General features: G+C 34.7%; 1 protein-coding gene and 1 long non-coding RNA gene across 2 annotated transcripts in view; both read left to right on the forward strand.

Moving 5' to 3' along the window:
* LOC149798964 (uncharacterized) overlaps positions 1 to 9,839 on the forward strand; it is a 43,826-nt gene extending 33,987 nt beyond the window's left edge. Inside the window, exons 6-7 of the mRNA XM_089958112.1 lie at positions 1,699 to 1,819; positions 9,299 to 9,839. Of these exons, the coding sequence (XP_089814238.1) occupies positions 1,699 to 1,819; positions 9,299 to 9,839 (662 nt within the window). The remainder of the gene's footprint in view (positions 1 to 1,698; positions 1,820 to 9,298) is intronic.
* Positions 9,840 to 11,221: 1,382 nt separating this feature from the next.
* LOC149798965 (uncharacterized) lies at positions 11,222 to 12,378 on the forward strand. The gene is made up of 3 exons (XR_016420854.1): positions 11,222 to 11,711; positions 11,993 to 12,141; positions 12,294 to 12,378. It is a non-coding gene; the product is annotated as an uncharacterized LOC149798965 (long non-coding RNA).
* The last annotated feature ends 4,948 nt before the right edge of the window (positions 12,379 to 17,326 follow it).

A 17,326-nucleotide genomic window follows, 5' to 3' on the forward strand; every position in this document is an offset into this window, starting at 1 on the left:
AGGGAATCCCAATCGCGGAGTTACAATATTTGTCTCCACCACGATGCTCTGCCAGGTGGGGAGAAAATACTGTAGTTCCTTGGCTGGGATTTCATTGTCTCTGTGAAAACCCGAACATAGATTCTTTTAATATTAGTGACAGGTTGTCGTGTTCTTGAATGGCGTCACACATAACAGCAAAGGATCTTTAGTCAAATGGAGGTAATGCAGACCTTAATTTTTGACGACTATTACACTTCATTAATTTTACAAGTATATGTATGTAATTAGACTGGAGTAAATCTAACCAGATATATGGACTGTTAACTTTAAATTCTAACAAATCTTGTACAATATCTTTGATTTGTAGTTTTGTTTAATGTTTTTTTTTCTTTTTCATTTTTTCATTTGCTTTTATTTCCTAAACTTCTTTATGGATTTCGTCCATTCTTGGAATGAATCATAATGAAGCTAAGACAATTTATTCTGTGATCTGTATGCATGCCCGTTTGACTTTGGATTCCATGTAACAATCAGATTTTGCTAAGGTATCGGTTTCAGCTTTTTTAATTGTTTTTATGTTTTATGCCGCTGGATGGGTTTTCTGTATATGGCTGGATGACTAAATTCACTAATGAGGCACAAATCAATGTCGCTGGCACGTTAAGTTATTATATACGTTTCTTTCCTGAATGCATACCTTTTTGCTATATTAATATACGTCTAACATTCCAAAAAAATCAATGTAAACAATAAATACAGCTTGTATCTGAAAATATCGCAACTTAAATGGTGTATATCAATACTTATTTACTGTCGCTAGTGTAATTATGAGATAAAAATGAAAAATAACAATGAACATTGAATTAAAAATTTCTTTCCCTGGAAAAAACAAGGTAAAAATGAAAACAAATGGAACTTAGGGTTTTAAGAATCAAATCCTAAAATAATCCAAGAATAATTTAAGAATTAAAAATTAGAAGTCCTAATAATATAATGTTCTATAGAAATTTGAGTTCGAGTCCCGACGAAAGTCCAAAATGGGAGGTGATGACGTATACTATAGCTAGCATAGTGCTGTTGAGTCTACAGTCTTTGTTTTTCCACAGACAATAATATTCCTTTGTTTGAATTCAGAATAAAATTTAAAGAAGTGTTTTTGTCCAAGAATTTTGTATGAGCACTAAAATATTTCCAGGAAAACGAATTGATCTTTTAGAATCCAAATAATATGAATAAAAATTAAAATGTAACTCCAAACTGGTCACAACATACCGAACACCTTGACATCAAATGTTTTAAAGCCCAAACTCACTAAATTCTGTATAAACATCTGTATTAAACATGACTAATGCGCAATTCAGGTAAAACCAGAATTTCGAAATAGAGGCTGTTTATATCTAAAGTCACGTATTCCCAGTATGACCTTGAAAAAAAACTCAATCATTTTACTCTAAGAATAGATAAAAATAAAAAGTTGTTTACTTGACTCACTGGTTTCTGAATCAAGGTCGGGAACTAGATCAGCTTTATGTGTTTACGGCATAACATTTAGGTCTAACTAATTTCCGGAAAATGCAAAATTCCAGTAAACCAAATTACATTACTCTAACATGTAATAACTGTTTTTAAAACTTACAGACAAGTTCAACTTACAGACAATTTGAATTAAAGCAAATATAAATTAAAGCAAATATACATAACACTTGTTTATTTTAGAATGGCCAAAACAAGAAAGGAAATACAAAAGGCCTACGGGGAACGCCAGAAGACTAAAGGTCCAGAGTTCCTCCAAAAAGAGAGAGCTAGGCAAAGGCAATATTATGTGCCATCGTCACAAGTAAGTAAGAAGAAAAAGGAGAGAAAAATATGAAAAATAAATTAAGAAACAGACTTTCACGGCTGAGAAAAAAGAAAGAGAAGAAAGCAACGAAAGCATAAATGAACATACCAGTGGATATGACAGTGATATTGTACCAAGAAATGAAGAGCAGAATGATCACCTGATACCATTTATTACTAAAAGTAACAAAGGAAAAGGTTTGCAGATGATCAGGCGTAGGGCTCTTGCGCGGTCCCACAAAAATATAGGCATTCTCAAATCTGACGTTTCAAACCTGAGACGTAAGATAAAGACAAATAAAAATAAGAAAATTGAGCGACTAAGTAAAAACTCAGACTGTTGACAGCACCTAAGGAATTGACACCAAGTAAACAAGCCGTTGCAGATGTTGAAAATTTATATCTGACCCCAAGGAGACGGAATCTTCTAAGAAGAAAACTCCTTGTATGCAATGCAGTTTTGCCTGAAATAAATGCGTCAAAACAGCTGTTTGAACTTTAAAATATTTCCGTGATTTACACTACAACACAAACGTTACCATTCTACCTCACAAATGTTTTTATAAAATGAATTATTTTGTTCTATTTAAAAACAAGCATGAATTCACTATATTAAGCATAACAATTTGAATCATTTTATCTTCCTATAAATTATAAAATAAACCATAATGATTATATCAGATCTATGATCATGCAAATAATGATGATGCTCGACTGTCACATAGAGGAGAAAAATACTAAAATGACGAATGTACGTGTTTAATATGGTTAATCAAACATATTTGTAATAATTTCATGCCATATTTCCATGACCAAAAGGGAACCAAGAAAACTGAGTGAAATTTTTTAAATAAATTTAATGAACAGTCTCTTGTCGTGTGTATCTGTTACATACGTTATATTTTTGGAGTGACTGGAAAGGCATACACATTTTAAACTTTCGTGCTTATATTTTGAATCGAAAACTGTTATGATTAGAATGGTATTAATTTGACAACTTAAAATGTTTTTGATGTTTTGAATATTCATTATTATCAGTTTAAATGAAATTTAAAATACGAGACATTTTGGTAAAAATGCATTTTACTTTATGCACATTTATCTGTCTTTTTTCATAACTCATAATAGCAAAACACAATAATGTTTTGAGTTAAATTTATGTAAAATTATCGCAAAATACCTAATTATACAAATTTCAACCATTTTCCAGGTATAGTTTTATTTGTAAATCATAACAAGATATTTTCAAATACGAGAAGATCTCTTGTAACTTATGTATTTTGCTTGAGAATTAAGATTTTGAGACCATATTTGTGAGTAAACATAAACAAAATATGGGTCAATTGGTGTTGTTGAAATTTTTACAATTTAAATTTCAGATATTTCTCTGTAAAATAGGCGAATAAAGTTGATTTTCTAGATCATTTTTTTTCTTCCAGTTTTATGTCTAATTACGCCTCATTGGTGAATTTGGGTCTGGATATGCATACCTTGACTTTCTTATCTAATGTAATAGATCGATTTCACTTTGAGGAACGGAATTATTTATTTCAGCTTCCTTCTCCCTCTCTCTCTCTCTCTCTCTCTCTCTCTCTCTCTCTCTCTCTCGTTTTGTGTTAGTCCAGCGTCTAATAATAGAATAGTACAATCAACCTGACCTTTTTTCAAACGTTGATAGATCGATTTCGTGTGGTTGAAATAGAGTACGCTTCTTCCGATCAGCTGAATCTATTTTCTTTTTATTTCGTTATTCGCTTGCTTCTTTATTCTCAAGATATTGTCATAATAAGTAGTACATTTTCCAGTCTCTTTTCGAATTGAAAGATAAAAATAATTCAGAAATATTTGTCAATGCCTGTTTGACGAGGAAAGACAAGTTGACCTCCTTTGTTCAATTATTTTGCTTTGAGTCAATGTTTTGAACTCGTATATTCGCATTTTGATTATTTTAAAATGACCAAGTTATACTTGGTTTGCGTATTTGAGTCGGGTTTTGTGCTAAAACATCTAACGGTTGATGACAAAGTACACAATTCTCACAATAATAGAAATAAAAGTTGTGTACCAGTGAAGTCATTTTTACATGCATAAATTTTATTTTATTGTTTCAATTCACTTCGTCTCTAGTTTTTCATGTACAGAAATGCATTTGTTCGAATTCTGTTTATATCATGTATTGTCAAAAACTGGCAGTCTCACTCCAGGTTAAAAAAAAAAGAAATATAAAGGAGTCTGATTTTGTTGTTTGCGGTGCATGCCTAATTTATACCGATAACCTTTGCCTTCAATGACTTTTGAACTTGTCCTTGATAGTTGGGTACATTTACGCAAACGATCAACAAACGGTGAAATTGAATGAGAATTTGCTTGATCTGTCGGACTGCTACAAATATGATTCAGCAAAAGTGATTATTTTATAAAATCGACAGCAAAAACATTCTACAGTTACAACGGTCTTCAGACCTTACCTGTTTCATAAGCCAGATAAACATGAAGTATAAACGCTATGGACACTAAAGACAGATTCAAAATTAATTTTCTTGGTTCTCTCTCTGCCCTGTTTCCAGGAATTTCTAAAGTGTTGGTACTCTCATACCAGTTAGAGTAAATACTATCACTTGTGAACTTCAAAATTATATATCGTAAAACCTGTCTTGAGAGACCATTACTTCTGTCGATAAATCGCAGTCTCTCAAGTCAGGTGGACTCATAACAGACTTTTGTAAGACAACCAGCTTTCAGGGTCGAAATTCAACGAGCCAAAAGAAGTCAAAATGCCCATATTTATTAAACATGCATTTTATTCATATTCATAATTATTGTTTAAATATTGCATTCGTTTCACCTGAAAAAAATTGTATACAGTAACAAAGATTGCTTTCTTCAAAAACTATCCATGTTTATATTGTGAAATTATGTGTACACGTATTAGCCTATGCACAATTGCACTAATTAATTAAGGTAATATTTATTTTGCATCCCACTAAATTAAATTCACATGTCCACAAATTTATGAGTTACTTCAAACATTTACTGATCCTGTGTATGAATGACGGGTTTTATACGGGATTGTGTAAATATGGAATATCTCTGTACCAAGGAATAAAAATACAAAATAAAAACTAGCTTTAACCCAGTCAGAAGCAGACTGAATTTATTTTGATACAAAAAGGTCTTATTTACCGACGACATAAAAACAATTAACTCCATGGACAAAGGTTGTAATCAGCTGCACAATGGTGAACTGATGTGAGCTTTATGTGTTTACCATTAAAAAATAACAACAGCAAACAACCACACATATCTTTTAAAATGACACTAAAATCTGGAAAAAGGCAAACAACCACACCAACCTTTTATAATCACAATAAAAGCTGGAAAAAAGCCAAACAAGGACACAAACCTTTAAAAATGACAATAAAATCTGGTAAAAGGCAAGTAACCACACAGACCTTTTAAAATGACAATCAAATCTGGAAAAGGGCAAACAACCACAAAAACCTTTCATAATGACAATAAAATCTGGAAAAAGGCAAGCAACCACACAAACCTTTTAAAATTACAATAAAATCTACAAAAAGGCAAACAAGCACACAAACCTTTCAAAATGACAATAAAATCTGGAAAAAGATAATCAGTTCTTAAAGACACGACATTCACCTAGGCATTACTCCAATGACAAACAACGTACTCGACCACTACAGCGAGATTGACTCCAATGACAAACAAGGTACTCGACCACTACAGCGAGATTGACCCCAATGACAAACAACGTACTCGACCACTACAGCGAGATTGACCCCAATGACAAACAACGTACTCGACCACTACAGCGAGACTGACTCCAATGACGAACAAGGAACTCGACCACTACAGCAAGATTGACCCCAATGACAAAAAACTTACTCGACCACTACAGGGAGATTGACTCCAATGAAAACGTGCTCGACCACTACAGGGAGATTGACTCCAATGACAAACAACGTACTCGACCACTACAGCGAGATTGACTCCAATGACAAACAACGTACTCGACCACGATAGAGAGATCGGCTCCCATGACAAACAACGTACTCGACCACTACAATGAGATTGGGAAAGTTAGATGACACTTGAACACCTTCCACCAGCTTATGGGATAGTCTGTTACTCATTCTATCTACATATTGCACTGGAAGCAGGACATCACGTGATTACAAACATGTTGGTTGATTAAAGGAGAGAGAGAGAGAGAGAGAGTTAAAATCCAAAGACATCAACATGTTTTATCCTTCTTCTGTTTTTTAGGTTTGTGCTAATCTAATCCATTATTAACGTATAAATGTTTGCTGCTTTTCCAGGCTTTGATTTGTTTCGTTGTCTCCGTTGTAGGGGTTGTCTCCTTTTAATATTGTGAGAACTTGCAGTTAGACATCATTACCTCATGCAGACAAATGAGATATATTTTAAAGTCATACCGAGACACGCCATAGCTGATTTCCAAAATCAGTGCCTATTTGATATGCAATGCTTGGTAAGAACTAAATACATTTTTGGGTTCTTGCCATTACCTTTTATTAAACAAATCAACGTGCGCATTATCAAAGTACTGACAGTACACAACATTTGGAGATTGCTTTCATTATTTAAAGGAGACCAGAAATCAAAATTTTTCTTTTACGTATGTAATTATCCAGAGATTTTAATTCGACTGTCATGTTTATAAATTAAATATCGTAAGCGGGTAGTGATTATATTGCGTGGAAGATACCACGATTCCGTAAATTGCCGAGTTTTTCCGAGTTTTGATGAGACGACAGATCACGTGGTCCCGTGACGCAATACTAGCCAGTCCTCGAATACAAACATAAACATGACGAGCGAGGCAGACAGGAGAAGACCACATTTGGGTTGCACCTTCAGAAGTTGAACCTGCTGTCTGATATAAAATTTTATGTACTGTACTGGTCAGTGCTAAACGAATTTTTTTAGGCACATGCACCGGGCTGATGACTTAAATAAACTCAAGCCCCGACTGAAATTCCACAAGCCCGGACAGTTCATACCTGTCAACTCTCAAGTCGGGAGAAATACCTCCCGATTTTTGAGGGATTTCCTCATCTACCTCAGCGAAGTCCCGATTATTACATTATGTCTGTCTATTTTTCATTTGTCAGAAGAAAACAGCCCAACCCCAAACCATTTTTAAATAGATATAACGTATGCTATCCAGTCTAAACTGCCACACTGCAGACACCGTAGCGATATAACTGAAAAATTGTTAAAGCTACGTTAAAAATTCAAATCACACGCACACACGTCTAAATTCGGCACCGGACGAAATAATTAACATCACACAATAGTTTTGTTTTTCTTCAGTAAATAGAACGTGAAGATTAAACATTATTCAAGTAAATTTCAGATATTTTTAAACAACTACAACAGTACTATAGTAAAAAAAAAATAAAAAAATTGTCACCAATTAGCTTAAACGAATGATCACTGTGAAATTTTCTCTGCAAACCAAATCAACAAAGAAAATCGGCCAGTTAACACCTGACATTCCTCTATCGTATATGTAAAGTTTAATCACTATGATTAAATTAAAACAAAGAATAAAACAAAATATACCACGCAGTATATGTGCCCTTAACGAACTAGTTCAGAATAAATATTTTATTCAGCAAACAGTGTTACATTGATTAAGACTTAAACCTAAGGAAATAAGGTGGGGCATAAAACGTGGGAAAAACAGTTGCCACGTGTACGGTAACTTGTGACTGCAGATTTGAACAGTTAAAATAAGTCCATGGCATCGTTTGTAACAACACAATAGGCATCGTTTATTTGGCAATCAATTGCAGGTGCTTACATACGCACACTGTCGAACATGGTTTCTTTGAAGTATGTCTGAAGGGCAGTCGTTTTCACAAGATCAATGCAAGGATAAGGATTATGTTCATTAGTCACACCAGTTTTATTGTTTGCTTACCTAAATCAAAACTTAGCTATTTTGCAATTTAGCCCGAGCTGACCAGAATATACAAACCGGGCTTGTCCTGTAGGAATAATAAGGCGTTGTCGTTGTTGTTGTTGTAGGGTTTAACGCCATTTTCAGCACAAGATAGGCTAAACTAGCCTGATATTAATGCCGTTAGATCGTTACTGAGTTGACTGCTTGGGAATTTCATAGGTCATTGTATCGTAAGCTACATTTTTCATATTTCATTTATTCTCCATATCATTTTACTCACCTTTATTCTATTTCACATTTTCTATCTCTTTAGTTTTTGTTTTTTTCTCTCTTCTATCTACGTTTCTATCAATATTTTTCCTTGTATCTTTTGTATTTTCCTCGTTTCATAGGGGAGAGCAATTAGTAGCAACACTACATAACAATTAGCTTGATACATTAACATTTGATTTTCTGTTGTGACGCAATATATATATACTGTGATTACCTAAATGTGTGAGGTTAATGACTGCTGTTATTGTTTGTGACTGCATATGCAATATCTTGACCGGTATAGTTAGACTATACAGTGACACACTTCATGTGCACTGGATAATTAGTGGTGTGAGACCTGATAAGTGAACACAATTCAAAACATTGGATTAGAATTAGAATGGCCAGAATCAGTGAAAAAATTGTTGGTGAGCCCCAAGGCACCAAACTGAGTGTATATTTCAACACATATATAGAAGAAGGACAATTATACGCTCGACATGCAGAAGGATGTCAAATAATTGACTTTGGAATGGCAAAGGAAATCCCAAGACAAGGGGAGATACTTGCAGCTCTAAACAACATAATTGATATTGGGAAAATAGATGCGCTGCAGAATGCGGGCTTCAATAGATTTTGCCTATATCCGAAAGAAAGTGGAAAGAAATTAATAGAAGCTGGCACCCTAGAAGTAAAGGGGATAGTGGCAACGATAGAAGATGCCCCCCCCCCCCTTCACAAGACAAATAGAACAACGTGCAGTAGAAGTACACGCAATGGGACTCCCCATGGAAATAGAAACCAAGGAGATAACTAACAAAATCGCCAGAAAATTCAAGGCAAATGTTAAAGCACACAAGATGGCTACTATCTGGGGATTTGGACCCATAAAATCGGGCACTAGAATCCTAGTGATGGAAAGAGAAGAGGCAAAGAAGATACCACCATTTTTTCTACGTCATGGGTTTCAGGATAAAAACGTGGTATAGAGGGAGTGAGATGGACAGGGTATGCCCCATATGCAAGCAAGTGGGACATGCACCCAAAAACTGCATAAATGGAAACATAAGACCGGACAACACTGACACATATGCAAGCAAAGTGGCCACAAATAAAATAATAACACCATTACCGACAGAAATAGAACAAATGATAGAAAAGGCAAGAGAGAATACGGAGGGACTACAAACAGAAAAAGAAAATGTCCAGAAACCGGAAACAGCGCAAATAGAAGAGACAAACCGCCAGTGGGACAAATTTCAAATTTTTAAGCCCCTATAAAACTGGACCAGCCATAATACCAACTAAGGAGGGGATAACTCTGAGCAATAAATATGGTGCTCTACAAGAAATAGAAGAGGGAGAAGAAGAAATAACAAGTGGGGAGGAAGAAGATACAAATATCTCCGGAATGACCCCCTTGGATTGCTCGACACCACTGACACACAAAAGAATTCACAAAAGGAAGGCAAGGACGCCCACACCGCTCTCACAAGAAGAGGGAACATTTATAGACACATCACCAGAAAAAACAGTGAAAAAAAAGAGGGACCAAATGGAACGAGGAAATGAGGAGGAGAGCGATAGTGGAGGGGATAATGAAGACGAGGAGACAGAGACCGGGGACTCGACAAAGGACACGAACACAGAGACAAATACGGATACATGGATATACCAGAACACGACGGAAAGCATGGAAACGGAAACGGAAAACACGACAGATGGGTCAGAATTTACGGAAAAGTCACAAACAATAATTGAAAATAGTTCAGGGGGTACCCAGTTTCCCCCACAATACATTACTATAACTTAAAGAATTAATATAACTATTAATATTATCAATATTAAACGAACATACTTTGAATATTATTAAAAATTACGACCAGCGGCAACCTGGGAAAACAAAAAATGGAGGAGAAGAACTTCCGGATTCTGTCTATTAATACAAATGGGATTAACAAGGAAAAATTACAAAATTAAGTACAATAACCAATTATGGTATCTTGTTTATACAAGAAACACACAATGGGTTCACTAAAGAATTAACCAAATTATGTGAAGAACAAATGGATGGGATTTTAATTTTAAATAACTATGTAGAAAATGATATTAGAGGAGGAGTGGCAGTAATTATAAAAAATAAAAGGGGGATACAATGGGAAAGGAAGGAGGAAGGGAATTTTTTGAAAGGAAGATTATTACATATTATGATTGGAGAATTACAACTAATAAACGTATATGCACCAGCAAATAAATATAAGAAACAAGAATTTTTGAATAATCTTAATAAATATATTGAAAAATATAACATGGAAAAACTTATAATAGGAGGGGATTTTAACTGGGTGGGAGATGTAATAGATAGAAAGAGTGGAATTCTAACAACTAATGATTTAAGATTCAAACCAAAAATAGAAACCTTCGTTAATAACCATAAATTGGTAGATATTTATAGACATTTAAATATTTTAAAAACTGAATATACATATGAATACAAAATAAGTGAAGGCAGTAGGATAGATAAATTTTATGGAACAACTTTTAATAAAAACATGTACAAAGAGGTACCTGGACGTTTCGCCCCATGGACGTTTCGGCCCAAGACATTTCGCCCCACTTCAGTGGACATTTCGCCCCACTTCAATGGACATTTCGCCCCACATGGTACATGGACGTTTCGCCCCATGGACGTTTCGGCCCGTGGACGTTTCGCCCCACATTAAATAAAGTATGAACCCTCACTCGAGTACAGCCTGTCTCAGTATAATTTTGAATTTTTTTGTTCAGAAATCTTTTATAAAGCAAACAAATCTCATACCTTTGGGGAAAACATATACATATAAAACAACTTTATTTTTTTTTATAAGTAGGGGTGTATCTGTCTGGTGCCATAAAGAAAACAAATGTTCTGGCGTTCACTATTGCTCCCAGCAAGTGTTAATATGACTTAATTACATCCATGTAACTTCTTTGATCTTCATATTTAAATAATCTACTAAATATGGTATTAAGGTAATTAAGCTGCAGCCAGAGTTTTGAGTAAGTCGTGTAAGCTTTTATGAAAAGGAAATTACTATTTAGCACATATGGTAGGACGTTCACTAATAGCAAAAAATAAACAACGTTTGATCTTAGTATATCAAGTGCATTGTCCGACAGATCGTTTGGTATAGAAGTTCGTGGAAATTTATCAGTGGCTCTATAAATTGCAGTCTTTCCTTTTCTTGGTACTAGTTGTTTTAATATCACGTAAATCAATAGATCGAACAATGTCTTCGTGCATTTACTGCAGAAAACCAGTTACCCGTCGTCAGCAAGCCATAGATTGCGATAGTTGCGGCCTATGGCAACACAGAGCATGTGGAAATACTGGTAAGTTTATTTATTTATTTATTTCTACATCATATTACGATCATTCCGTAACTGAACGGGCATAACAAAATAAATACATTTTTTATAATAATTTTATGTATCTAGTGACCCTTTCTCGCATGTTATTGTTCTTGTTTCAGTATGTCCAATGTCTTTCAAAATAAATGTTATCATAAGACGTAGATATAATTAACTAAACGATACTGAGAAATGGTTTCTATTTACAGGTTTATCAGGCTACAAGTATGGTCTCCTTAGACGTAAAAAGATATCTTTTCAGTTTGTGTGTGACCTGTGCAGTTCTAAACCTGACGTAAGATTTCATTACAAACAAAATATTTTAAGAATAAAGACATGTTACAGTAGCTGGTGCCCATTCGCATTCGATGTACTTAAGTTACGGTTAAATACAAATTGCGAACAAAACGTGGATCGCTGCCTACATTCTCCCTATGACAAATGCTGGAAGATTAGTAAAAATAATTTTTCTTGTATCAAATAATTCGTTGTTTTTCTTGGGCTACACGACGTTCCATTCTAGTTAGCGTTCTTATGTGTACTATTATAATTTTTAAATATTAATACTGTTTAGAGGCAGATGGCTACGATGTCGAAATGGACTTAAGCGGCATACCAAATACATCTGACAGATTTGAAATGTATGCCGGTACAGCACGGGGGCAGATGGAGAGCACGAGAAATTCGACGTCGATTTCTATCAATAAAGAGGATATTTCGACAAGGTGAATGTTATTTTATTTATTAGAATCGTACGGGTGCTTGCATACGTCTTTATGTTTAAATACCATATTCGGTATAGTTAAACTTGGTTTTCTTTATATTTGCTTGTATGTTTTCAACATTTTCTGACAAGTTCAGACATTTCTAATTACAGGCTGGATAGAATTCAACAAGTGAACGAGTTTATGGGCAACAATGATGCTGCATCAACACTTGCAGCCGATATGTCTTCATTTGACGTTTAGCGCCCACACAGATCCTTGACACCAGAAGAAGAAGAAGCGTAAGTTAAAAATCGAAGCGGACAAGAAAGCACAGAAAATAGCAACAATTTATTCCAGTAATATTGATGTACATAAATCGTTATAGAGTGTATCTTCTAATCAAAGATTGATCATCTTTTACTGAATCTTGTTAGGTATCTTGTAAACATGTTATTTTACTGATGTAAATTTTTTGTTCATGTAAAATAATAGTTTTTTGATAATCACGATTTTTCTCCTTTCTTTAGGTCAGTTAGGAATGTAACTGTTTATGGAGAAGTGCCAGTGGATTCGGAGGATCGTATAACATTTCAGGTATTAGCCACAGGATCCACTCGAGGAAAAAGGAAATTAATATCTAGTGCTGGATATATTTTTGTTGTTAAGCGTGAGCTGAAGAATGGAACCATCGAATGGCGTTGTAGCGTGCGTGGGAAGAATACGCAATGCCCTGCAATATGTATATTTGTATTTCAGTTTCGTATAGCAGTAGATGATGTTTTACTTGCATGCATTAAAAAAGAAATCATAGTTGCTGTTTAGAAGTATACTTTTGCACATCATAATTTGACACCTATACCTTGTCATGAGATGTAATTTTGATTAGTGATGTGTTGTGATTTAAAAATGCAAATACATGCTTCATATTTCAAAAATATAAATCTCTGAAACCATTTTTATATCTCTTTATTGTTAATTACAATTAACATTCCTCGCCCCTCCTCTTGTCTTTTCATTGCTCGCGATATGTCGGATTATTCTGTGCACAGCTTTGAAAAGATGTAATGTATAGCGATCGGGCTATAGAAATGAAATACATTAATTTGGACTGTTTCTGTCAGCAGTTCAGTCGACTAATTAGGACCCGATTTATAGCTAGTTTTACAAAATTCAAAGTAACAATGCCAATAAATGGCAGGAGATAAAAAGTCAATTAACCCGAGCTTGAAAAAAAATGAGTAAAGTTCAACATTTAAAAAAAAAGTTTAACGATAGATCTTATTACATAAATGAAGAAAAAAAAAAAGGAAAATATTGTCTGATATAACGGCACGCTGAATGTAATTGAAATGGATGAGAGTGATGGGATTATGGGGCTTGAAATTAAATCATAACGGCAGGCCCCTAAAGTAAAATGAAGAAGATAATGGTGTAATGCTTGTGAATTTCTATAAATGTCCAATATTTCCAGTGATGTGGGGCGCAACGTCCATGGGCCGAAACGTCCATGGGGCGAAACGTCCATAATCCGTACAAAGAAACAGGAATTGAGGATTTTAAAATATCAGATCACAAATTAATATATTTAGAAATAAAAATAAAAAATTCATCCAGATGGGGCACAGGAACATGGAAACTAAATTGTAAAATTCTGGACTCACAAGACCTAACAAAAGAAATTCAGGAAGAAATACTTAATTTTAAAGACAAAGGGAACAATGACATAATCAAGGAATGGGAAGAACTAAAAAAAACTTCAAAAATATATCGATAAGACATTCACAAATAAGGGCATACAGGAATAAAAAGGAAAAGGAAGCAATTTTATATACACTTAAAGATAAACATAAAAACAATATCACGAAAGAAAGAGAAGAAACTCTAACAAAAAAACTAAACAAAATAAAGGAAGAAGAAATTAAAGGGAGAGAAATACGGGCGGGTAAATATACAAATATATATATAAAAAAGCGGAGGGACTATTCAAAAGAGAGGAAATCAGGAGAGGGAAGGAGAAAATTTTACACAGAATTAAAATAGGGAATAAAATAACTACCGATAAAAACGAAATATTAAATCACATACATAATTATTATAGCGATCTATACAACTCACAAGCAATAGAAGGGAAAATCATTGATGACTATTTGGAAGGAGTAAAATGCGAAACGATAACGCCACATCATAAAATCTTATGTGACGATTTCGTTTCGCTAAATGAAATTAAGACAGCAATACAAAATCTATCACTAGGGAAAGCACCAGGGAGAGATGGACTCACTGCAGAATTCTATCAGAAATTCAGTAGTGAGTTGTCGCCAATTTTAGAATGGTTGTATAACAATATACTATTAAGAAATGACAAAATGACTGAAAGTATGAGGGAGGGCACGATTACATTAATTTATAAGGGAAAGGGAGAAAGGGAAGATATCAAAAACTGGAGGTCCATCTCCCTTCTTAACACAGACTATAAAATTCTTAGTAGGATACTAGCCGAGCGGGTAAAACAAGATATGGGGAAAATAATAAATAAAAATCAAACATGCGGAACCAAAGGACGAGACATACAAAATAATATTCTAAATATCAGAACTATCATTGATTATATAAATACTTCGGGTCAGAGGGGTGCTATGGTACTACTCGATCAGGAGAAAACCTTCGACAGATTAGAACAAAACTATATACAGAAAGTTTTAAAGAAATCTGGATTTGGGAAAAACTTCCGAAATTGGACTAAAATCCTGTATAATGGAATTACTTCAACAGTACAGGTTAACGGAGCCAGCACAGATAAAATTGACATAAAAAGATCGGTGAGGCAAGGATGCCCCCTGTCGATGCTATTATACGTGATAGCGATTGAAATACTAAGTATAAAGATACGTGAGAACAAACAAATTAAAGGAATTCAAGTCCCGAACATAAAAGAAGAAATTAAAATGCTTCAGCACGCAGATGATTGCACTAACTTTATAAGGGATGCCAATTCATTCAAGTATCTTATGAGTGAATATGATAAATTCGGTAAAGCATCAGGTTCCCAACTCAACCACGGAAAGACCGACATTTTAAAAATAGGCAACTGGAGGGGAGATCACTTTGGGATAACTCCCAATTTAATAAAAGGTACGGTCAAAGCATTAGGAATATACTTTGGCAATAATGAAGATAAAGAAAATTATAACCTTATTAAGAACAAAATAACCAAAAGTGTGAACATCTGGGCTCTAACGCCATTATGTCTCATGGAACGGGCACAAGTAGCAAAGATATATATGTATTCAAATATCAACTATATAACTAAATCAATTGACTTTAAAAATGATAGGCTAAAAATAATAGATAACCAAATTATTGACTATACCTGGGATTTTAAAACTCACTATATTAAAAAAGAAATACTTTACAAAACAAGGGAAAAGGGGGGTTTAGCACTTACTAGTCCAACTATACTAAAACAGTCAAATATAATAAATAGGTTTAAAGATTAAAACCCATGCCAGATATGGCATGGGAAGGACTTTACATATATTTGTTTGGTTTTTTAATAAGGCATAGGAAAGACATATACAATAATAATAAACTAAGCAGACTACTGGAAACACCCAAAAAGTTCAGGGAAATTAGAGAAATACTTATGAAATATAGAGACAGAACAGAACAGTGGGAATTAGAAAAAGACAAGACATACAATTGGATTAGGGAAGATATAACCGGGAAAACTAAGAGTAAAGTAGAGTTAGAAAATATATATGTAAACTGGGATAAAGCATGGGGAAACTGGGTGAAATTAGGGTCCTTAAAAATGCAAAGCCTCTGTTTCAAATACATGCATAATGCATGGTTGACCGGAGAAGTCGCAGTGAGGCGGCACATGATCAGTGTATCGCCGAAATGCCCACTGTGCAAAAAATACAATTTTACTAAAACACATACTATAATACAATGTGAAACAAGACAGACTCTAAGGCAGAAGATAATTGATGAAATTAAAGAGAAGACTACATACAAGACGCAGAATCTACTATATCTCGACGGTAATTTTGACAAGAAAACCTTGTACACAGTGACAAATTACATAGTAGACACCATGATGAAATGTGGACAAATTATAAAAATTGGAAGAGACTGACGGACAACCCTCTGCAAATCGCAAACCTCCCATTTAGGGGAAGTAGGGGGAGGGACAGGGCCCTTTATGGAGCAAGTACTATCAATGAACCACAGGGCTATATCACAAGGCGCCACGCGAAGTGAGCAGGTCTGTGGAAGAAAATGGAAAAAGCCCATAAAGGGAATTACAATAATACAACATAACACAAAGACTGACTCTTAACATTTAGTCTTACTTCTTTTTCCTTGCCTACTATATTCTCACTCTTCTATTTCTATACAAAATTTAGAACAAAAATAAACTTTAGAAATTTTGGAAATAAATAACTAGAAGACAACCTGCTCAAGAGGGGAGAAGTACAATAAATAAATAAAATACTGAACCCACGTCGAGCACAGTTGTCTTAATTGAAAAATACGAGAGCGACACCATATAGCAAACATATAAACCACTAGGGTTTTAATTTCACAACAACGCAACGCTATCTCGTCCAAAATCAAAATTATATAGCCTCCGAGAGAGGTGATAGGACAACTGGGCTGAGATCTGAACACGGCTGAAGTCCCTACATAGAAACAATATATAGCAAACACAACACATAGCACCAACATATAACACACACGGGACGTAAGAGACCACTAGCAAGGTCACCAAAAGAACAAAGGGAAGCAAAACCGAAATTAGGTGATGGAAATCTATTTCGGAAAACAACCCTTTATACACACTAGGGTCATTTGGAATACCCCGACAAAATTCTAAATAAAACTTGCTTTGTAAAATTCTTTTAATAAAAACAACAGATACAACGAATCACTGGGGGAAACATAAACACATAAAACTACTTTCTCTTTGATTAAGTAGGGGTGGAGGAGCATCTGTCCGGTGCCTCCGCCCCCCCCCCCCAAAAAAAAAGATAGGCTATACATGGCGGCCAGTATAATTGGTGGAGGAAGAACCCTGGAAAACCCCGGGAAGAACCACCGACCCACGAGAAGCTACTGGCAGGCTTTCTCACGTACCAACGTTAGCCGAGGCTGGACTCGAACTCACGCAGACAGAGGTGAGATGGCAGTGATCCGTAAC

Source organism: Sinohyriopsis cumingii, chromosome 5 (assembly GCF_028554795.1).
Source record: "Sinohyriopsis cumingii isolate HCF-2022 chromosome 5, ASM2855479v2, whole genome shotgun sequence".
Lineage (NCBI taxonomy): Eukaryota > Metazoa > Mollusca > Bivalvia > Unionida > Unionidae > Sinohyriopsis > Sinohyriopsis cumingii.